Raw genomic sequence first — 23,758 nt, 5'->3', positions numbered from 1 at the left:
ATATTGGTTTCAAATAATGATAACATTTTCAATAGAGTGATTAAAGTAAAATTTAGTGTTATTATATGCTTAAGACAATGCTTTATTATTTAATATGTTGCCTTAAAAAAGAATATAAGACGATATAGTACACTGTCTCCACTGCCAAGAGTGGCATTAACATTTTAATCAAGGCCGTCTCTTTAATTGGATCAAAAGTGTCGTGTGCACGCTCTATTGTCTCTATTTAAATTCTCAAACCGTTGCTCCATTCTGCTAAACGCTAGGCATTAGGCTTTATAAAGTATGTTCTTACAAAAAATAAAATAATGCGAAAACCAAATTGCATACTGTCATTTTGAAATTATCTACAAATTTACCACAAACTGACCTCTAGCCACGCTTCCAAACACTCCTTATATATATGATTGGAGGGGTGTTCCTTTGTCAAAAGATGGAGTAGTATAACTGACAGTTCAGGCGACCAATGAAATACCTCATTCGTTGTCGTAGTTTTTTTAGAACCAATAGTTGTAGATGATGGGTGGGACTTATTCTTGCGTCGCTGCTTGCTACCGGGGTAACGGAGTTTTGAGGTTGTACGGAATGTTGCCGGTGTAGCAGGAACTCCCGCCATTTTTCAATCAGCTATAAACCCTGTTGTTTGTTTATGTAAGCAGCACGTCCCTCAAAGCAGTATCTACGCGGTCTATAGTCGCTACGGGAAAGGGATTGGTACGTCGCTTTGGCCTGGAGAATCGTCAGCAACACGGACCTGAGCGGCATAAGAAAGCCCGCCATACCAGCTCTGACGGGCCGCCTTTCGCGCTTCCATCCCCGGCACACAGGAGGAGCTTCCGCTCGCTTCTTACGCTCTTTTCAACCATCTCATCATGACCCCACCGGCTCACCCAAACCAATGGATTTCCCACAGGAGATGTAACTGACCAGTAAAGCCGTTGTTTGGTTTGGTTTTGTTTTCACGCGCTTCATAAAAAGTGAACACAGCAGCGCGCGCTAGCCTAACCTCCATGCTACGCCGCTGAGACGCGCGGATTTCACTCCATATTCAGTTTAAGCTGAGATTGAGCGGCGGGTTAGTTCAGTAGTTCACTTTGCCGACACATCCAGGACCACCGGAGCCCGCACGCGATGGCACCGTTGCTAGGCCGGAAGCCGTACCCGTTGGTTAAGCCGCTGTCGGAGCCGCCGGGCCCAGGAGAGGAGGTGTTCACCATCGAGCACACTAAAGAGGCCTTCAGGAACAAAGAGTATCCTTTCTCGCTGCCTCCACCATCCACTTGCATGCACCGAACATACAAACGCGTGCCCGTAAGAGCCTCGAGCTGTCGTTTCCACGCGGATTCTGAGCGCGTACGAGCACCGTGCGCACATTTAAGCGTTTATTATTGTTTTCATCTCGCGCGCTGCATCTCATTGTAACGCTAACCTGCTAAAGGTGACCATGACGTTTAGCTCATCCACGGTTAAACTTTTAAGGCAGGGCTGAATGCTATATTTGTCTGGTTTTGACTGGTGAAATTCATGTTATTGAGAGGTTGTTGTTGTCCTGTGTGCATTTTAGAGCGAGCTAGTGTTAGCGAGCTAGCTCCAGGACGCACAGTGCTTGTGTGACGTCTGGCTTAACAGTTTCTCATCCAAACTGCCATGACTCAATCTTGTGTAACAGTCGCGCGCTCTCCTTTACGGTTCAGGGATATGCGTGACGTGAGTTTATAGATTGAGACTGTGATAGTTATCTGTATGCTGGGAGTGTGTGGTTATGATTGTATAAATAGTTTCAGCTCGGGCTGCTACTGGAGGGGAAAGAAGTGCGAGTTCGTGTGCAGCTGCTGCGCGAGGTCGTTTGCGCGCGAAATGTTCACCGCACGCCACGTGAATTTAGTCGTGACTGACAAGATGAGTAGAGCTGAACTTCAGGGCTTCAGCTACCGCGGTATTACTATATTAGTCCGTTTGATTTATGCTGTTAAATGCATTTTTGTGTGCTATTTGATGTTTTTGTAAATCTGACTAGATATTTGCTCAAATATAAATCTTTAATTCGGGTAAGAGTGTTTTATTTATAGACCAAATCTGTTATTTGACAGATGTCACTGTAGCAGGTTTCCTGACGAACCACACCTGTTTCTGTAAACAGAATAAAAAATGAATGTGACCCTGACCCGCATGTGTTACGGAATCAGAAAACTAGCCAATCAGAAACTCTCACTGCCTCTCAATCTCTCTTGCGTTCGGCGTTTGTGACATCGGATTGGCTGACCTGTCTATGGAGGGCGGGGCTTCGGGGAGAAGGCCCTAGGATGGAGGGCAGTTTAATTGCTAGCTTATACTAATTGAAAACTGTCTTTCTGACTCGTTTTAGAGTTTTAATCACGTGCTTGAACTTTACACTTGTTTCTGTAGGTCCAGCACCAGAAAATAGTCAATTTACCTGTTTTATGTCCTAGATTTGCCGAATTAGTGTTTGAAACATGTAAGGTTTTGAGGCTCTAGCATTCAGATGATGTGATAGATTAATAGATTCATGAGGTTATATGTTGATTAATAATACAATATTTGGACGTATTGAGATCAGCATCTGCCATTTAGGTTTTGCTTGTCTAATTAAAGGGTTAGTTCTCCCAAAAATGAAAATAATGTAATTAATTACTCACCCTCATGCCATTCCACCCCCGTAAGAACTTCGTTAATCTTCGGAACACAAATTAAGATATTTTTGTTGAAATCTGATGGCTCAGTGAGGCCTCCATAGCCAGCAATGACATTTTCTCTCTCAAGATCCATAAAGGTACTAAACGTATTTAAATCAGTTCATGTGAGTACAGTGGTTCAATATTAATATTATAAAGCGACAAGAATATTTTTGGTGCGCCAAAAAAACAAAATGACTTATTTAGTGATGGCCGATTTCAAAGCACTGCTTCAGGAAGATTCTGAGCATAAGGAATCAGCGTATTCATTCAAAATATTTTCTGCACAAGTTTTTATCTTGCCTCTGAAATTGTTTTACTCTTTCAGAGGGCCTGTAATATCAATTTTTTTCAGGCTCTTCTCTTTTGCTGCCTGTACTTAATTGCAAATTTACATATGAAAATGTTCAGGCAGGGTCTGCTGCTGCTGGCCCTTTAATTATTGAGCTGCTGTGCTGCATGCATTATTTATGAACGAGTCTCTCTCATAGAGAACGGATGGCAGTGCTGACACCGCTTGATCAGCTCTGCTTTAGAAGTGAATGCTGCTTGAGACTTCAGAAGTTCCAGAAGAGCTGGAAGTGATGTAATGTTGAAGTGTGTTTGTCCTTAACCCTTTTGTTCAGAGAGTATGAAGCCCGACTGCGCAGGTATGGAGAGCGGATATGGACATGCAAAAGCACTGGCAGCAGCCAGCTCACACATAAGGAGGCTTGGGAAGAGGAACAGGAGGTCACGGAGCTGTAAGTAATAAAAACGAGTGCATGCATGAATGAACTCGGAGCATCATTCAGTCATTGGTCCTCCACTAATTCAGTCCTTCTCAAAATCTTTTTTTTCTGGATTTAGTATTTATCTATATTTGGAGATTATCTGGGCATTTTTGGCTGTCTTTAAATATGTAGTGAGCTGCCATTGGCACCTCACATTTGTTATCTGAGGCAGAAATGCTGACTAGGTAAGCAGCTCATTGGGTTTAAAGGATTAGTTGACTTCAGAATGAAAATTTCCTGATAATTTACTCACCCCCGTGTCATCCAAGATGTTTGTGTCTTTTGTCCGACAAAAAAAAAAAACGTAAACGTCCAAATTGCAGTTTCAGTGCAGCTTCAAAGAGCTCTACACGATCCCAAATGAGGAAAAGTGGTCTTATCTAGTGAAACGATCAGTCAATTTCTAAAATAAAAATGTATATACTTTTTAACCACAAATGCTCATTTTGTACTAGCTTTGCGATTATGTAATCACGTTGGAAAGGGCACGTGTGACGTAGGCGGAAGAGCCGACCCAGTGTCTACAAAGCAAACGTGCAAAGACTAAGTCAAATGGCCTTTACAAAAAAAAGGTAAAACAACTATGTTGGACGATTTTGAAGTTGGAGGAGATGGAGATGAGATGGAGATTTTCACCCTACCATGGTACTTCCGCCTACGTCACCCGTCACCTTTCCAAAGCAATTACGTAATGTGTGCCGCTGTTTCAGATCATGGAACACCTGGAAATATTGTAACTTTAAATTGTGATTTCCAGGCTTAGAAGTGTCATAGAAATCTTTCATTTAAGAAAGTAATTGGAGAATTGATTGAGCAGACAGTTTGAACCGATTCACAGAAATGTATCTTACCAATTCTTAACTCTATTCAAAAATGCCTGTACTTGGCTCTAAAATATTTTAATGACTTAAAATTGTTACTTAAAAATGACTTAATGTTAATCAGGAATTGTTAAAGGCACGGACAGAAATTCATTGGGTGTTGCATCCCTTTATTTTCCAGCATGTCTGCTGTATATAGCAGAAAACTTGTAAAGTGAACCATTGACTGGCTTTTGTGTCGAGGGAGTGTCATATGACCATGCCTCTGCTACTTCATTGGTGCCCTTGTGCTGTCTCCACCCGCCCCCCCCCCCCCCCCACACACACACCCCTTCTAATAAGAGAATGTGTTATTGATTGAATTTTCAGCAGAAGTGTAGAGAAATGCTCTGCTTCTGATCTGCTCATCTGACATTCATTCAGAGTTCTGTATTAGTTTGTGTATGTGAGAGAGAGAGAGAAAGCAGTTTAGTCTCGTAAGCTGCTTATGTGACCAGACACGCTTACATTCACAAGAGTTTGCAGTACAGACCATATAGAGTGTTATGCTGCTTTAATGGTCAACATGTTTTGGAAGCTATTTTTACTGTTGATTCTTCAGTCCCCTGTTTCTCATCTCCCTCTGCTGGCCACGAAGAGTATGAAGTTGTTTTGTTTTCAAATGAGCATCACTGGTTTTAACACACATCCTCCCCAAATAAATCCATAAGGCATTATCCTAAACTACTTTCAAATGACAACAGGGGCCTTTACAAGGTTTTTATTACATAATCTTTTATTTCATTAAGTAAAATTTCATAAAATTAAATCAAGGTGGTGCTGTTTAGCTTTTAGTCCATATCTGTTAGTTAAATCAAGGAGGTTGACACAGTTCACTTTTAGCACAGTCTTTTTCTTCAAGTGGGAAAGTGTCGATGACATCATCACCTGACATAAAATAAAGTTTTTGACCCATTTAACCTTGTGTTCTGATAAATAGGGTTGTCATGACACCAACATTTTAGATGCATTTCAGTGAAACTTCACAATTCTGATACCACAGCAAAAACTTCTAGCCAAACTAATATAAAGTTCAAACATTAAAGACCAATAAACCATCAGTAATAAAATAAGAAAAAATAAACAAACTTCAAGAAGTAGCACTAATGAATACAATAAAACAAAGATCCAATAAACTGTGCTTTATGTTTTCGGTTAGGTTCAACAGTAGTATTCAGGTAGGAAATTGAGCCAGTGACAAAAACTGTTGAAAAGCTGCTGAACTACCATAGTGCGATGCATCGTTGAACAAATCAACTAGCTAGTCACGACAGTTTCCCGAAACCGTATTGTCACAAACTTGTCATTCAACCACGTTGGTGAATGACATCATGCGGGTGGTGCCTAATAACTTCTTTAAATGAATCCATTTGAGATCGAATTGATGCTAGAATTTCTGCTATAAATGACGGACATGGCATTAGATGACTAATTCTCATTTTCCTCAGTTATTTTGCTTTTATTTGCAGATTGAATCAAATGTTTCTGACGTACTAGAGCACGTACGCACATGCGCACTCTCCAAAAACGGAGCTTTAAATCTCTTGACAAACTAAAATATTCGAAATAAAATATATACATTGTACTTAATGTCAGCTTGCTTATTCCGCTAAAGATAACGATTTATTAAGTCCCCATGTCATTAAAAACAAGAAACTATGCTTCTAACCACAGCTTGAGAGAGATCGTTCCAACCACACAAGTTTGCGATGCAGTTTGCGAATGTTCATTTGAACAATGGTTTCGGGAAACACCAAATCGTTAAACCATGTAAGTAACGACGGAACTTGATGTTAGTTGGCTAACGATGCTTTTGGGAAGCGCACCCCTGAGTGTCTTTCACTCTGGCCATCAGACGGTCCTCCTTATTGTCAAGTTCTGCACTGGTTATCAATACAAAGTTGCAAATCATGAATTTGAAGGGCTGTCAAATCATTTAAAAATGTCAATACAGGCAGGAGAATTTCTCATCAAATTTTGTGGCAAATTTTCACAAAGTTTGCAAGTTATGTTGAGTGAATGATTTGTTTACTTATGTTACCATATTAAATGGGTTCATATTTTGCAGGCTTCAAGAGGAGTATCCAGTGTGGTTTGAGAAACCCGTTTTGGAGATTGTGCACCATAACACAGTATCTCTCGATAAGCTTGTGGATCTGGTCTGGGTGGAGATTCTCACCAAGTATGCTGTGGGCGAGGAGTGCGACTTCTTGGTATGAACATGGATTTAATATTTTGACCCTTGTATGTAGGGTGGGACTTTTGTCCATTGGAATTTGTCTATTTCTGTGAAAAATTGGGTTTTGTGCAAATTTATTTTCTGCCATTCTCCTTCTCTTCTGTTCCCTTTTTATGGATGTGAAATGATAATTCTGTCGCTCTCCCCTTAAGGTTGGCAAGGATAAGAGTTTGCGTGTCAAAGTGGTAAAGATTCATCCGCTTGAGAATCCTCCGGAAGAAAATGTGGAGAAAAAGATGGAAGGAGCTTGTGATTCTCCATCCAGTGATAAAGAGAATGCCAGTCAGGAGAACCTGAAGAAGGAGCCTCAGTCCAAAGAGGAGGAGAGCAGGAGAGAGAGTCTCTGTAAGACTTATCTGCTCTTCATATTAATTCATGATGTCTTTCAGTATATTCAAAAATACAAAATAATATTCTGACCAGGAATTGTATTAGTTTATAATGCTATTTTTGTCACTAATTACTGCTATATACATTAAACCCTGAATAAACCAGGGTGAATTAAAAATTGAATAGCAATACTTTTTGCATGAATTTTATTTTTTCTGTAGCTGATAGGGCCCGTCGCTCACCAAGAAAACTCCCAACCAGTATGAAAGAAGAAAAGAAGAAATGGGTCATGCCCAAATTTCTGCCCCACAAGTATGACGTCAAACTTCTCAATGAGGACAAAGTAATCAGCGACGTCCCCGTAGACAGCCTGTTCAGAACGGAGCGGCCTCCCAACAAAGAAATCATGCGCTACTTCATCAGACACTATGCTCTGAGGTTAGGCTCAGGAGAGAGCGCCCCCTGGGTGGTGGAGGACGAGTTGGTGAAAAAATTCAACCTGCCGAGCAAATTCAGTGACTTTTTACTCGACCCTCACAAGGTGGGATGCATGTATGATATGCTTTAGAAAGAAGTGTTTTCATAAATTATTATATTAAATTTTTCTTTCTGTTTAGTTTCTAGCAGAAAATCCATCTACTAAGAGGAAAAGCATGAGTTCACCGGAAGGTAAACCCAGTAAGAAGCTGAAGACTGGAGAGACGGGAACAGACAGTGAGGGAGTAAACGTAAAAGGGGAAAAGAAGAAAAAGAAAAAAGACTCCCAGAACATACCTCTCAGCCCAACCCTCTGGTGTCATGTGCAGGTATGTTTGAGTTTTTTTTTTTTAATATAAATGTAATTTTTAATTTTTTTTGAAGGCAAGTTATTTTAGAACATATCATCTTATTTCCATGGGGATGTTTCATGATTGTCTCATGACACAACGCAGCCACAATAGTGCTGTATGACAGATGTATCGCTCTTATTTTGTTTACAAATAATTTACAAACTTGTTAGCTATGTCATCAACTACCTGAAATCTACCCGCCATGTTAGTTTGCACATGGCCTGTCACTATCAATTATTTTGGTAATCGAGTAATCAGTAGATTTATATCGTATATTTTTTGTGGTAATAAAAATAGACCCAAACAAAGACCTAAGCCTATAAAATGACTTAAAATACATATATAATGACAATGAGGCAATAATATTTGTAGCAGTAATCCGGTAAGTCTGTGCACTGGGAATATTTTTTTTTTTTTTTTTTCAAATTAGGTAGCGCTAAATTTACATAACACATGCAATGAACGTGGCCAACTGGATATAGTGCAGCATAGTTTGACTGACAGAACTGTTAAACAAAGACAGTAAACTTGTGAAGATGGAGAATGGGAGCTTGGACGTTCAGGCGCTGGTGTTCTCAGCACTGTCGAAATAAAATCTTCAGACACATTGTCTGAACTAAAACTTGTCAGCTGATCCCAATAATTTAAAAAAGGCAAATATCGACCACTACTATGAAAATAATCTAATGTTAGAGTTTGTGTTAATTTACATTAGAGCTTGCGTGCTGAATATTTCATGTCTGATACAACCACATACTCATTTGTGTCAATTTGTACTAGAGTTTCATGATTCTGAATAAATTGAGTATCTTGATGTTTTTTTTTTTTTTTGTTTAAAATGGAGATCAAGATTCTGAATGGACAACTTAACAAAAATGTAATTTACTAGAAATTTTGACAGTTAAATGCAGTGTATTTAAAAAGCATTTATTTGAATTATTTGTTTTGAACGACTCACTTGAATGATTCAATGACAAATGCGTTTTTTTTTTTTTTTTTTTTACAATTACTTGTACACGTACTGTTGCAGCCGTTGCTACAATGTAGACGAATTTAGAGTTCTCTGCATGCATTTTGTGGTACTAATGTTAACGACTAATCGATCAATAATGGATTGATAATATTTCTGAAAAATCCCTACTAGTTGCTTTGGAACAGCTTTTATACCATCCTTTTGTCTATGAGATGACTGAAGTACATCTTATATTTTTTTTTAATGGGACTGCCAGTTTGAGTTATGTGTATTTATTAATATTTGTATATATTTGAATAATTTTTTCATATTTTCTTTTGTTCAGCTGAAGAAAGTTAATGGATCACCTTTAAAAATGAAAAACTCAGGTACATCCAAGAAATCTGATGGGGAAAACATCCTCAGCACCCCAAAAACGAACAAAAAACACGGAGACAAAAAATCCACTGATCCCAGAAAGAGCCGCAAGAGTGGAGTCACCAAAACTCCCAATGGCCAGAAGCTCTCCAAAAAGGATGAGAAAAGCACTGGAAGCACCAAGAAACCCAAAATGAAGCAGATGACCCTTTTGGATCTTGCTAAAAGCCCACCTGCTCCAGTTAGCCCAAAAAAGCGAGGGCGAAGTTCGAGTACTGGCTCCGCTAAGCTGGGAAAACCGTTTCCGCCCATGGCCTTGCATCTCCTTCGGTTTTACAAGGAGAATAAAGGCAAAGAAGACAAGAAGACCGCTCTGTCCACATTGGTGTCCAAGGCAGCAAAAACGCTGTCCGCAGAGGATCGTGGAAGACTTCCTGAGGAGCTGAAAGAGCTGGTGCAGAAGCGCTGGGAAATTCTTGAGCAAAAACGCCGATGGGCCCTCATGACCGAGGAGGAGAAACAGGATGTTCTGCGTCAGAAGCGCCAGGAAGTCAAGCAGAAGCTGCGTGAGAAAGCCAAAGAGCGTAGAGAGAAGGAGATGCAGATGAGGCGAGAGATGTCGCGCCGTTATGAAGACCAGGAGCTCGAAGGCAAGAGCTTGCCAACATTTCGTTTGTTCGACATGCCCGAGGGGCTTCCCAACGCCCTCTTTGGTGACATAGCCATGGTAGTGGAGTTCCTTCACTGCTACTCCAGCCTCCTGATGCCTGATGACCAGTATCCCATCACCTCCATCGCTCTAATGGAGGCTGTAGCTGGAGACAAGGCAGGTTTTCTCTACTTGAACCGTGTACTGGTGGTTCTGCTGCAAACGCTTCTGCAAGATGAGCTGGCGGAAGGTTACAGTGAACTGGACATGCCGTTATCCGAGATTCCTCTCACGATGCACTCCGTATCCGAGCTGGTGCGCCTGTGTTTGCGGCCATCGGATGCACATGAGGAGGAGAGTGCCCGTGGCTCAGATGGCTGGCAGCCTGGAGGGGGCTACGACGAAGTGGTGAGCAGCGAGTTCTTGGAAAAGCTTGAGACATCAGAGGTGTTTGAACTGACCCCTCAGGAGAAGGTCAGCCTGCTGGTGGCGCTGTCTCATCGTATCCTCATGACCTATTCGGTGGAGGATCATGTGGAGGCCATGCAGCAGCGATCAGCTGAGCTGTGGAAGGAGCGGCTCGCTACGCTCAAAGAAGTGAATGAACGTAAGAGGGCAGAGAAGCAAAAACGGAAAGAGCAGATGGAGGCAAAAACCGATGGCAATGGAGATGTTCTAATGAGAGCAGATAGGAGGAAGGATTCAAACGTGAAAAAAGAGACGCCTAAGGTCCCCCCAAAAGTGGAGCCAGAGCCGGAGGACATGATTAGCACAGTGAAAAGCAGACGCTTGATGTCCATTCAGGCCAAGAAGGAAAAGGAAGAACAGGAACGGCAAAACAAAGGTAAGAGATGAGTAAAAAAGAAAAATGAGAGTGTCAGAAATTAGGTTAAAAAGATGAGGATGAAGAGTGATATTCCAGAAACCTGTAAAGAGTGAGGGGGAAAAAAATAAGTTTAAAGGATTAATTCACTTTCAAATGAAAATTAGCCCAAGCTTTACTCACCCTCAAGCCATCCTAGGTGTATATGACTTTCTTCTTTCTGATGAACACAATCAAAGAAATTTTAAACAAGTTAAGAAGTCAAATATCTAGCTTCCGCCAGAACGCCTTCCGTATTCAAATTACGGAAAAACGTTGAATAGGGAAGGTGTAGGACATACAACGTAAGCTTTTTGAAGAATACGGAAGGTGGTCTGGCAGAAGCGCTTGCAATGCAAGCATTGCAAAAAAGTTTTTTTTTGTTGTTTTTTTTTTTTGGTCAATCGTTTCGCTAGATAAGAGCCTTACTCCTCGTCTGGTATCATTTAAAGCCCTTTGAAGCTGCACTGAAACTGTAATTTTGACCTTCAACTGTTTGGGGTCCGTTAAAGTCCACTATAAGGAGAATAATCCTGGAATGTTTTCATCAAAAACCTTTAATTTCTTTTCGACTGAAGAAAGAAAGACATGAACATCTTGGATGACATGGGGGTGAGTAAATTATCAGGAAATTTTAATTTGAAAGTGAACTAATCCTTTGAGAGAATAATGAAATAAAACCAGTAGCAAACAAAAGAGGAAAGTAAGGGTGTGTTCACGATTGAAGTTTGGTTCTGTTTCGTCCGGACCACAAAAAGAAAACGACACATTTAGTCCTGGTTCACTTAGCGTTCACACTGTCATTCAAAAAAAAAAAAAAAAAGTTTTGCGACAGAACTTAACAAATATCCAAAACACCGCTGAGTTCTGGGCTAAATGTGCTTGTTGTTGTGTACATATGATGGTATTTTTGGGGAGAATGATACATATGATGGTATTTATCGAAGAGATTATAAAATGTGTAAAGGAGTCAAAACACTGGCAGGAATCCCTCTGTTGCACACAAATGAAGATCTGCTGTGATGAGACGTCATTTTTGACTCTTGTTCTGGACTTAATGGACAACATAGCTCCTATGACTGGAAAAAACAAGTATGCTTGTGCATTCTGTCCTATTTAAGGTCGCATCTTGTGACATTACATCCTGTTTTTTGTTAATTTAGATGTCTTTGGTCCATGTTGCATTTATATTTCGGTCGAACTGCAGCAGAGTTTGATTGGAAGAGGACAGAGACCCATCTTTTCAGAGGTCTTGGTCTGCTTGTTTAGTGCGTACCAGGGTTAGGATCAGGGTTCAGAATAGGGTAAATAAAAAGAGCAACATGTTAAATGTGAAATGGATGCTTTTTTAGGTCCAGTTTTATTAACCAACTGTCTGCAAACCCCCTAGAGCTTTATGATGGTACCACAGGGGTTTCATGTCATGATGGAAAATATATTAAATAATTACAAATTTAAAATGTATCATGTCTGTATCCCTTGCAGAGCGTATGGAGAAGGAAGCAGAGGAGGAGCGAATAAGGAGGCAGAAAGCTGCAGCAGAGAAAGCCTTCCAGGATGCTGTCACTAAAGCAAAGCTGGTGATGAGGAAAACACCGCTGGGTACTGACCGCAATCACAACCGGTATTGGCTGTTCTCTGATGTGGTTCCTGGGCTGTATATTGAAAAGGGGTGGGTTCATGAGAGTATAGACTACACGTTCACTCTTCCTCCTGAAGAGGAGCCGGTGTCGACAGAGGAAGATGAAGAGGTGAAGGAAGAGGTGAAGAAAGAGGAGGAGACAGAAGGTTAGTCTTCCTGTGCACATTCTAAATACTTTATTGTAAACGTGTTAATGACCAGACTTCTTGGTATAATTTAAATATTAGCCGCATAAAACCTAATAGACTATGTTTTCTGTTAGATCATCTGTTCACAGAAACCACAGATTTCTTGGTTTTTGGTACAAACTTCTACTTAACCATTGTATTCAATACAATCCATGTAAAATGATGGTTTGTCTGTTTGGGGTAGAAAAAAAAATCACAGATCAAATATATAAATGTATAATTTACAGAATAATGTTACTTACATTGAAGGCAGTATGTTTGAAATTGTCTGTTTCTTGCCTTCTCAGATGGAGAGAAAGAGGATGAGGGTAGCATAGTCAGCACTTCTAATGAAAATGGCCAGCAGGGGGCACCAGTGCCAGAGACTTGTATTGAGACCACTGTGCCCAAACAAGGCCAAAACCTCTGGTAAGTGTTCTTGCAAATTCCCAGCTGTATCGTTGATGTCTGGGAAATCAGCCTTTAAGTAATTTTTGTATGCATTGCTTGAGAGGAAAGGCTTCCAAGAAGAAAAAGGTCTAAAATGAGCTAAAATGAATTTTTAATAAAGATATACAGTTATGCAAAGTTAAACATTAATTAAGACATGGCATGACATATGTCAGGATATCAGCATTGGGCGGCAAAACAAATGCTTGTTCTTAAATTGTTTTCCCAGGTTTGTGTGTGATACACCAAAAGACCTTGATGAACTAATAGAGAGTCTTCACTCTCAGGGAGTAAGAGAGAGCGAACTCAAACTCAGACTGCAGGTCAAGTGAGTGTATATATACACACACGCACACATCTCCTTCCTCCTGTAAGCAACATTTTCACAACTTGCTTTCAATCCCAGTAAAAATGGATGACTTCAGATGTTTTGTTTGTTTCTTTTATATATATATATATATATATATATATAGTTACCAGGAAATCTTGCATTCCATCCATCTGACGAAAAAAGGTAACCCAGGCCTAAAGATCTGCGATGGATACCAGGAGCTGCTTAAATTCTTGCGTACTGACATTATCGAGGTAGCCTCTCGTCTGCAGAAAGGAGGCCTGGGATACATGGAGGACACTTCTGAGTTTGAGGAGAGGGTGAGAAACCTTAAGAGCATGTAGCGAGGGTGGAACCATTACCATCCCAAAAACCAAGATTTTGTTCAATGTTCTGCCCAGCCGGGATATCTCCACCACTTTGAACCTTCCTGACCCCTCACTTGTGTTTTCAGGTGCAGAACTTGGAGAAACTGCAGGATTTTGGAGAGTGTGTGATCACCCTGCAAGAGAGCGTGATCAAGAAGTTCCTGCAGGGCTTCATGGCACCCAAACAGAAGAAGAAAAAGAAGACTGGTGGAGAGGAGAGTACGACAGCAGAGGAGGTGGATGATCAGAAGAGATTGGCTGAAGAGGCCAGGGTGAGTGTGCTCGTGCTCAATAGGGTTTCCTGATACTTCATTTCGGTAATTGATTTCATGATTCTCAATAACATAGCAAAATATATACAAAACGATTTCTTATATTTAAAAAGTTAAAAACATTGCAGTCGTTGATTGAAGCACATCGAAATCAAGGAAAAAGAAACAAATTCCATGCATTAGAACCAATAAAAATAGAATAAGATATTGTGAAATTACAAATTAAAATATTTATTCTATATATATTTTAAATGTAATTCTATTCCTGTGATGACAAAGCAAAATTTCAATTTTCAGCATCATGTTACTTGATTTCCATTATTAGAATGAGTTCTAAAGGATCATGATACATTATTACATTAATAATGGAAAGTTGAGGGGGAAAAAAACAGCATTTAATTTTTATTTCAGTCACTTTTAAGCAATTTAATCCTTGCTGAATAAAATGAATTTCACACAAAAATTAAAATCACCCTCGTGTCATTCCAATTCCATAAGACTTTCATTGATCTTCAGAACACAAATGAAGATGTATTATTGAAATCTGAGAGATCTCGGTCCCTCCATTGACAGCTACGCAACTGACACTTTGATTCTTCAAAAAAAATTCATAAAGAGATCGTAAAAATAATCCATAATAATCGAGTGGTTTAGTCCAAATGTTTTGGAGACACTCTATCTTTATGTGATGAACAGGTTAAAGTTAAGCTTTTATTCACATATAAACATTCATCAACTCACACTTGAGATATGTTAAACGGAAGCTCAAGCATGTTTGCTTGACATGCGAGAATCAATGAGGTTCATTTTCGTGTTACGCAGCACATTTGAGCTTCCACAAGAAACCATGAGGTTTGTTCTCGCGCATCAAAGCATGTACGGTTGAGCTTATATGTTTGTTCATCAATGATTATATGTTTATAAAAGTTTAAATTTGATCTGAATTTTGAACTAAACCGCTCCATCTCTTTATGAACTTATTGAAGCGACAAAGTGATAGTTGCGTAGACTGTCAATCTCGAAGATGAATGAAATTCTTACTGGTTTATTATGACATGAGGGTGAGTTATTGGCAGTTTGTTAATTTTTGGGTGAACTAACCTGTAGTGTTTAAAAGTAGTGTATGTATTGTAGTGTATGTGCATGTATATAATGTTCAAACTACACTAAACTTGTGCATATCGAATTTCTAGGTAGCCACGGCGGTGGAGAAGTGGAAGACTGCTGTCCGTGAAGCTCAGACTTTTTCTCGCATGCATGTGCTGCTCGGCATGCTGGACGCCTGCATCAAGTGGGACATGTCTGCGGAGAACGCTCGCTGTAAAGTGTGCCGCAGGAAAGGTGAGACATCTGTAGATCAAATGGTGTGAAGTGTAATTTTATATATTAAATACAGTGGCAAAAGTTTGGACTAAGTCATCAAAGCTATGAATTGACCTATTACAATGTGAATTATGTAGTTATCAAAAAATGTTAAACATTTCGGCATTTTCAAAGTTGCCATTAGATTCCAGCTCTGGACATCCTCTCAACCCACTTTAGGAGCTGCATCCTAGGATGCTTTTTAAATGGTATTAAATGAGTTCACGTGTGCTTTTGCTTCTCTATCCAGTCTAATTCATCTAACATTATGATTTAGATCCATTTTAGTTTTATATTATATTATGTTCATATTGGTCTGCAAAACTAATTTCAAGTGTACCCAACATTTTTAAAGGTACTGTTCAGGTACTTAGAATGTGGTGACCCACCATAGTTTCATAATGAAAATAAACACTTCTCATAATAGCATAAAAATTGTGACGTTGTGTTTTCCGCCATTGCTTTGGCAAAGCATTGAAATCGCACAAAAAAACAATGATTTGAAGTATATAGTCTGATGGGTTCAGCTACATGTGTGGTTCATGATCCAGTGCTTTGTGCCGTGAGTTTAACACTGATTTGGGAACGCAGTGTGCGCCAGTTATGCTTTTTCATTCACAGAATGACACAATGGTGTCATTATTAAGTATTGTAATGTTGCTACTGTAAAGTAAAATTTAATATAACACTTTTTTTCAAATTAATAAATTATTTATATATATTTTTTTTTTTACAGTGCAGTCAGGATTACTCTTACAACTAAAAAAAATGTACAAGACTTTTTTTTTTTATTGTTATTTGTTTAATTTGATAGCTCATTTTATTCATTTAACTAAAATGTACAAAATTTTAGGGGGTGCACCCCTAAAAGAAAGTTCAAGGTCTTCCTGCCATAGTCTCACAAAAACCTGTGGGAAACACTACTGTATGTGAAACAAATGACCTTCAAACTCACACAGCCAAAGGGAATTTGACTTCACACCTTTAGAGTATGAATTGGAAAAACACAAGGGACTGAATGACCAAAGAGAATGTCTAAGATTTAAACAGCACCTGTTGCTGTAATGTGAGCTGCACACAAGAGCAAGTACTGCATGGAAACAGGAAGATTTAATATGTAATTGATCTGGTTTATGAATGTCTTTCTCTGTAGGAGAGGATGATAAGTTGATTCTGTGTGATGAGTGTAATAAAGCCTTCCACCTGTTCTGTCTGCGGCCGGCATTATACCGTATACCGGCGGGTGAATGGCTCTGCCCAGCTTGTCAGCCAACCACTGCCCGACGCAGCTCCAGGGGCAGGTAAGCACTAGAATTTACACACTTTGCAATGTGTGTGTAGTATTGTTTTTTTTTTTTTTCTTTCTTTTAGCGTCACCACTGTTAATAAGCTCTAGTCGTGCAGGGTTTGCTGAAATGTCTTTGAAGAATTTGTTTGAAAGTTTGTTTTCTCTGTTAAAATGAACATGAGTATCAGCCAAACATAGCTTTATTTTCTATGCTCAAAGTTTCTCATAAATAATTTACACAACTACGCATGTGCAGAAACTATAATGAGGACACTGAGGAAGATGAGGATTCAGAGGAGGAAGATGAAGAAGACTCTGAGGAGGACGAATCAGAAGAAGAACACAGGGACACGGGCCACAGCTGTGAGTGTCACTGAGAGCTTTGAGAACCAATACAAAGTAATGATTTAATGCTTCATGAATTTGTATTGATGTTCTCATACTTTTTTTTTTTTTTTCTCATTAATATTTTGGGGAAAAGGAGATGAACTACCTTGTCTATCAAATGTACTGTAGCATCATGTCATGCTCAAGTTCTTGAAACTTTGTCTTTTAAGTATGGGCACAAACTCTAGTTTTGTCTGTGTTTGGTTGTCACAGTGAGGCCTAGGAAAAAGGTAAAGACGTCTTTAAAGCCCAAAGTGCAGAGTAAACAACCACAGAAGAAGCATTCGCCTCCTAGTGCCAGATCTGCTTCCAGGCCAGATCCCAAACCTGCTCTCAGATCTGCTTCTAAACCAGATCCCAAACCTTCTAAACCAGATCCTAAACCTTCTAAACCAGATCCTAAACCTTCTCCCAAGCCTGCTTCCAAACAATCACCTAAATCACGACCCGCACCGATCAACCCCGCTGACATCGATGAGCTGGTGAGTAAAACGAAACATGTGGAAGTGAGGTCTATGTTCAATATTGTTCCCATGTGCAACATTTTACTGTTTGTAGTAAATTTTAGTTAACTGTACTGTGTAGATCTTGAAAATTGTTAAATTTTTGAAGGCAACTGATTTACAAATGCTTTGCAGATGGGTTCAGCTGAATCATTAAAAAGTACTGGTGAAAAAGAACAATTTGTTCGTTAAACATAATACGGGGTGTGTTGAGGCAAAAAAAAAAAACAGTGCAAGTATATGCACATTAAGAATTAGTCACTATACCAATATAGCCATATGAATGTCTATGAACATGAAAGCACCATATTCTTAAGTGTTTTTGATCTTGCGCAGGTCCGACAGAGCTCTAAGCCAATATCGAAGAAACAAGCTGTTGAGTTGGAGAAATGTGAGGAGATCCTTCAGAAGCTCATGAAATACCGCTACAGCTGGCCCTTTAGGTACACCCTTACAAATATTCTAAAGACATTATCTGTGATTAACAAATCTAATTGTGTATTAAGACAGTCACAATGAATCATATTGTCATAACTTTTTAATAGACTTATACTTGTAGGTAAATAGCTAATATTTACCTTTATAAACTGCAACTGTTTTCATTTATTCTTTTTTTTTTAGGTGGTAGCTGGTATAGGCTTTTATATTATCGTTAACGTAACCCTACATATATCTATACTCGCATTGTTTCAGAGCAGCTTTACAAAGAATCACATTATGAATGTTTATCTTCATATCTAATATCTTATATCCCTATTAATTGCATTTAGCAGATTGGAGCTGGGCGATAATTTAACTTACATTTTGCGTATGCTGTGTAGTGTGTATATATATATCGCCATATGCGAGTATACTATACGCATTTGTTGGACGTACTTTTATATTCAACTTTATATAAAGAAGTAGGAGATATGTATTAGGGGTGAATAGGTTCTCGGTAAAAAAAAATCGAACCGTTCAGTTCTCCATCCATGGTTCGGCACGTGCTTACTCCGCGGTTCATCCCGAAACCTGACGACGCATCTATAATATGGTTTGTTGAAAACAACAATGTGTAAACAGGCAGACGGATTCAGCTAACGTGTGTTTTTGTCCATGGATACGCATTCTGGCTTCCCAATACGTTACAACAGCGATGATCCAAAAGAACATGCACAAAACAGTCGTTGTTAGCAAAGAAAATTTCAATGATGTGCCGAATACTCTATGACCAGTCATTTACGCCGTCGTCACCCGGGTGTGAGACATGAACAGCTCACATTGCTATCAGTGTTTAAACTAAACTCATTTTAACCTTGCCAATTTAAACAGTCAACGGTAAGACGCAAAAGAAAACTCGAGAGCGCTGTAAGATTTGTGTGTGTACTTATCTGAAGCGCATGCGTAAAGCTGTGTCACAGTGCTCAAATACTCTCGTGCAAATTCTCTTTCAGGTCTGGCATCTGAATGGACAGATTCACACAAAATTGAGACAGACAATGCATGTGTCAGTATCAGTGTACTGGATCTTTGAATTATGTTTTAAAGGGATAGGAGTAAGGAGGGACAGTAATATTTTTGCTGTGTTTTAATGTTAATCAAACAACATAAGTTGAAGAAATTACTCATTAGTCTTGACTTAGAAGCTTTTGGAACTTCAATAATGTTTAATCTTTAATTTAATCAAAGAAGTTTGTGCAGTGTTACTTTATATTTGTTTTCATTCAATTTCTGTACCTGAAAGCTGTTAGATAGCTGAAAAACCTGTAAAGCATTATTTTATTTGTATCTTAGCTCTCATGTATTTATTGGTGCTGTTTCTTGTAGTTAGATTATTTGTTTTCATTTTCTTTTTTATTTGACAATTAGCTTTTTTTTATTATTATTATTTTTTTATGGAACATAGCACATACTGACCATACCGATGCATACCAAAACCGTGATACAAACCGAACCATGAGTAATCTGAACCGTTGCACCCCTAATATGTATGTATGTGTGTGTATATATATATATATATATAAGCAATTTGGCATATTGACAAGCCTAATTACTATTTAGTGATATGCATCATTTACCTGTGGCAGTGATACATATGACAAGGTTCAAAATGAATCATCCTGGGTCTCATTTATAAAACTGCGCGTAGGATCCCTACTAAAAGTGTACGTACGCGCAAAAGCTAGATTCTGCGTACGCACAAAAAAAAATCAGATTTATAAAACCATGCGTACGTCAGCGGAATGCGATCCCAGTCAGCGGAGGATTGTGCGTACGTGCATTTCCACTCTGTCTCCTCCCCGAAATAACCATATATGGAGCTTACGACGCCTAGTTTTACTATGCATAACCTCATCTGCATATCATTTCCATACACGTTCCCAACCACGTGACACCATGGTTAACACTGTCAAAGGTACAAGACATTGGAAAATATTAGATATGGCCTATAAATGCCATTTGTGCCACACATTATATTGATAAAGATCATCCAATATCCTCTTTGTTTTAGAATAAATATATCAAAATATCCATAAAAATAAAATTGTATAAATACTTCAGATAAAGGTTTTAGGATAGAGATGATTCATTAATTTCCACTGGCCAGATAGTATTTTAATAGTTTTAAACAATTCAAATTTGTGCAGTTTTGCTGATGAGGTGAACATATCTTTTAGGAAGTTTATAGGCTATTTTTACTGGAAACAGATCGGACTACTTATTTATTGCAGTGTAAATACAATTGTCTGACTCAGCGCGTCACTGACAAAGTATTTTAAAAAGAAAACATGCAAATCTTACCGTTTTCCTCAAAATATATCCTTCAAATGGTAATAGTTTGAAGATCCTTCACACGACATCAACACCTCCTGCTGCTGTGGCTGTACAGTAAGATATTATCATTTGACCTATTCAAACTGGACAACGGACTGTTTGACCACCGAATCCAGCAGTGTCTTCCATAATATCTAAGTTAAGTGTTCATCACTGATCGTCATTCTCGAAAAAATATTTTGTCATAACATCTGCAGTTTAGTTTAAAGAGGAACTATTGTGCTCCCAGCGCTCCTCGCTGTCATAAAACAGCGTGTCACTGGAAAAGTGATCGAAAGTAGCACATCTACTATCTCAATTCATATCACTTTGTCTCCAGAATGTGCGTACGCACGGCTCAAAGTTTGCTTAAAGGTGCGCACATTCTCCCGTCAAGTTTGTTTTTATAAATCCCAACCTTTGCGCGGGAACTGGCGTACGCACGCTTCCAGCCCCGTTTTGTGCGTACGCACGCTTTATAAATGAGACCCCTGGCCCACACCAAAGCAGTTTAATGGAGGAGTTAATTGAAAGTAGATGTGGCATAACACATTCCTGTGCTTTCTCTTCTCCTCATCCAGGGAACCTGTGTCCGCTGAAGAGGCAGAGGATTATCAGGATATCATCAGCAACCCGATGGACTTCGCCACCATGCAGGACAAGTTCAAATCCTCCCAGTACCACAGCGCTAGTGATTTCCTCGAGGACTTGAAACTCATCTTCTCAAATGCAGAGGAATACAATCAGCCTGAAAGCAACGTCCTGACCTGCATGGCACGCACAGAGCAGGCATTTGTCGAACTCCTGCAGAAGAGCCTCCCTGGGGTCGGCTATCTGCGCCGCCGAACGCGCAAACGCCCAGCCACTCCCTCTGAAGAGGATGACGACGAAGAAGAGGTCAAGGCAAGGAAGAAGATACAGAATGGGAAGCAAAGAGCCACATCCAGACAGAAGGAAGATGAGGAAGTTTCGGGACGGAGGAAGGCCAGACAGAGCAACAGACAACGGAACCAAGCTGACAGTGAAAGCGAGGAGGAGGAGGAGGAGGATGATGATGACGACGAGGAAGAGGAGACTGTGAGAAGGAAGAGCAAGCGGACGAGTCGGAAAGATTATCGAGAGCAGGAAAGCGACAATGAGAGGGACAGCAGGAGAACTGGATTGAGACGGACACCACGAGGTGTGACGGACGACAAGGACGAGGCCAGCAGCGACGAGGACTCGGGCGGCCAGCGGCATTCCAAGAGGTTCAAACGCTCATGAAGACCTGGGTGCTTTGTGATCTTTGTATTTGTTTTCGTACCACCTCCTTATTAATCAGAAACGGGAAACGGGCCACCCCATACCCGCTGCATATCGGACAGAACCCTTTTTCACCCCGATGTAGATGTTTCTGTTTATTTTACTTTTTGGAAGTTTTTATGTTAATATTGGAGAAAACTGATTTATATTTGTAAGTTGATTAATAATGGTGACACTTGGTTTTTCAAACTAAAGATTTGCATTGAAAATGAGATGTCATCTCTTTGAGCTCTTAAGACTTTTTTTTTTTCATTTGATATTTGACCTAAAAAGCAAAAGTAAAAAAAAAAAAAAGTAAAAAAAGAACCCCCCCCCCCCCATATCCCCAAAAAATTGTAATTAGGTTGCAAATACCACCCAAGCCAGGTCTCATTTTGATGACTTGGGAGGTTCCTCTGCAGAAGCTGACCTGTAAATGTTATAAAGTGGTCCAGAATGAAACCCTGAATCTGTAGACCTTCATGCAGATTTTCAAATGAATTAACTGGTGACCGTCCAGAACTAGGCTCTTTCAATGAAACTGATTTGTTTTCTGTCTCATGAGAGCTGTTTAATTGGCACTAAACCCCCATGGTGGTATGACGATGATCTAAAAGTCTTTATTTTTTGAATGTGCCACCAATTGTTACTTTTCTTTAGTCATTTATTATTTTGGCTGTTTTACAATAAAAACTGTCATCCTTAAGTTTGGTTAAACTACTTCTGTTTTTGAAAAGCACGAGATCACTGATTCTGTTTATTAGCCTATTGGCATCTAGTGATTCCTGCAAAGCCTCATGCTGCTCTTATTCCCTGGAAACCAGTAGGTGGCACTCTACTACAGTGGTCTTCTAAAGAAAAGGTCCCCTTGGTGTTAAACTGACGTTTGAATGTTATATTCCCCCTAAAAATCTTTGCGGCGATGAACTGAACCTGAAATCAAGATGGTAAAATCAGATGTGAATGTTGTTTCTGGAGACACTCAAGTGAAATTCTAGTATCTAATGGGCACAGATTGGTTCAGTGTATGAGTATATAATCTATTCATCAGAAGTACCATAATTGTCTTTCCTTTTATATTACTATGTAAATAATAAGCTCTGACTTTATTTTGGTTTTTGATCGTAGCCACGGAAGTTAAAATAGGTATGTTTGTTCATAGCAGATGTGCTGCTCAGGGCTCTATTCTGGAATTTAAAAAAAAAACAACTAATTTTTAATGGAGATTTCTGCTTTAAATTCCCCCCATCTGGATTAGGCTCAATTTAATCTTCAGAAGCAAGGTCACATAATTTACGTCTTGATTTCTTTGTTCTTTGGGTTTGACATCACTATTTCTTTGTATACTTTTTTTTTTTTTTTTTTTGTAACTTAACAGCATATTAACCATCGAATGGCCTGTTGTTTTCAAGATCCATGAGTAAAACATGGACTGAAACTGTGGTATGTACCCCTAAGATTCTCAGGCTTGGAAAGCAAGTTGTCTCACGGGTGTAAATGCTTTCTTTCAGTTACTAGGTGGCTTTCAGGAGGTACTAGTGGTGGTCAAAGCCGTTTTCATATGTATTTATAGCTCCAGGACCTGGTAGGGAAACTAAACTTTAAGGACATCCTTACCCTTTTTTGCACCCACAGATTTCCTAAGACTTCATTCATTCATTCAGGTTTTTTTATTTTTTTTAAAGACCCCTTCAGAATCACTGCCAGCTGTAAAATCTTGTGTTATATAAAAGAAAGGGGCAGGGAGGGAGGGCCTGGTAGTTTTTGGGGACCCTCTTTTGTGTAATTTCTTTACTTTTTAATAAAACATTGTACAATGTCCAAGATTTGTCATGGTCTCTTATACCCTGTTTTTTTTTTTTTTTCTCACCTGAGACTTAAAAATATTGATATAACTTCATAGTTGGGCTTTGTTTCAAAATCTGTGATTTAAGGCATCATGGTTGTGCTTTCAACAAGGTTATTCCCGTTATGATGCGGTTTAAGATACCTAATTTTTGCTGAATTTTAAAGTAGCATCCTACATATTTTGTGATAACCAAATCATTTGCAGTAGACTCGGTAGAAAGAGATTCATACAAAATGTTGGATGAGTTGAGATAAAGGCTGTGTCTGAAATTGCATACTCTCTTGAAGTAGGTACTTGTAAGAAGTACTTGCTTTGAGTGCTAAAAAAAGTGTATATTTTATATAGTATGAATGTAATCTGGATGTGCTACATTCGCCATGTTATCATGTGACCTACCAGCGTCAGTTGTCGCTTCACACTTTTATTGACAAATCCTTTCCTGTGGCCTCATGGGATTGTATATTGTCCATCAGATGTGCACTTCAGAATGTCACCAGTA

The 23,758-nt window shown here is 39.3% G+C and overlaps 1 protein-coding gene across 1 annotated transcript; it reads left to right on the top strand.

Moving 5' to 3' along the window:
- The first annotated feature begins 548 nt into the window (after positions 1–548).
- Positions 549–23,145, top strand: baz1b (bromodomain adjacent to zinc finger domain, 1B). Its single transcript, XM_067389745.1, has 18 exons — positions 549–1,250; positions 3,320–3,436; positions 6,395–6,539; positions 6,718–6,910; positions 7,117–7,436; positions 7,513–7,701; positions 9,024–10,548; positions 12,052–12,354; positions 12,684–12,804; positions 13,055–13,153; positions 13,299–13,476; positions 13,611–13,796; positions 14,990–15,137; positions 16,312–16,459; positions 16,703–16,809; positions 17,047–17,315; positions 17,673–17,779; positions 20,711–23,145. Exons 1-18 carry the CDS (start codon positions 1,132–1,134, stop codon positions 21,390–21,392), a joined length of 4,956 nt encoding a protein of 1,651 aa, XP_067245846.1. The 5' UTR covers positions 549–1,131; the 3' UTR covers positions 21,393–23,145.
- Positions 23,146–23,758: the final 613 nt, after the last annotated feature.

This window comes from Chanodichthys erythropterus, chromosome 7, assembly GCF_024489055.1.
Source record: "Chanodichthys erythropterus isolate Z2021 chromosome 7, ASM2448905v1, whole genome shotgun sequence".
NCBI classification, from domain to species: Eukaryota; Metazoa; Chordata; class Actinopteri; order Cypriniformes; family Xenocyprididae; genus Chanodichthys; species Chanodichthys erythropterus.
This window is presented reverse-complemented; position numbering and strand designations above follow the sequence as displayed.

What these genes read in the sequence shown, in the direction of transcription:
- baz1b (XM_067389745.1), top strand. Translation starts at nt 1,132, where the DNA reads ATGGCACCGTTGCTAGGCCGGAAGCCGTACCCGTTGGTTAAGCCGCTG. An exon ending in AAACTCAGACTGCAGGTCAA is followed by an intron (nt 13,154 to 13,298) that starts GTGAGTGTATAT and finishes ATATATATATAG; the next exon opens with TTACCAGGAAATCTTGCATT. An exon ending in TAAAGTGTGCCGCAGGAAAG is followed by an intron (nt 15,138 to 16,311) that starts GTGAGACATCTG and finishes CTTTCTCTGTAG; the next exon opens with GAGAGGATGATAAGTTGATT.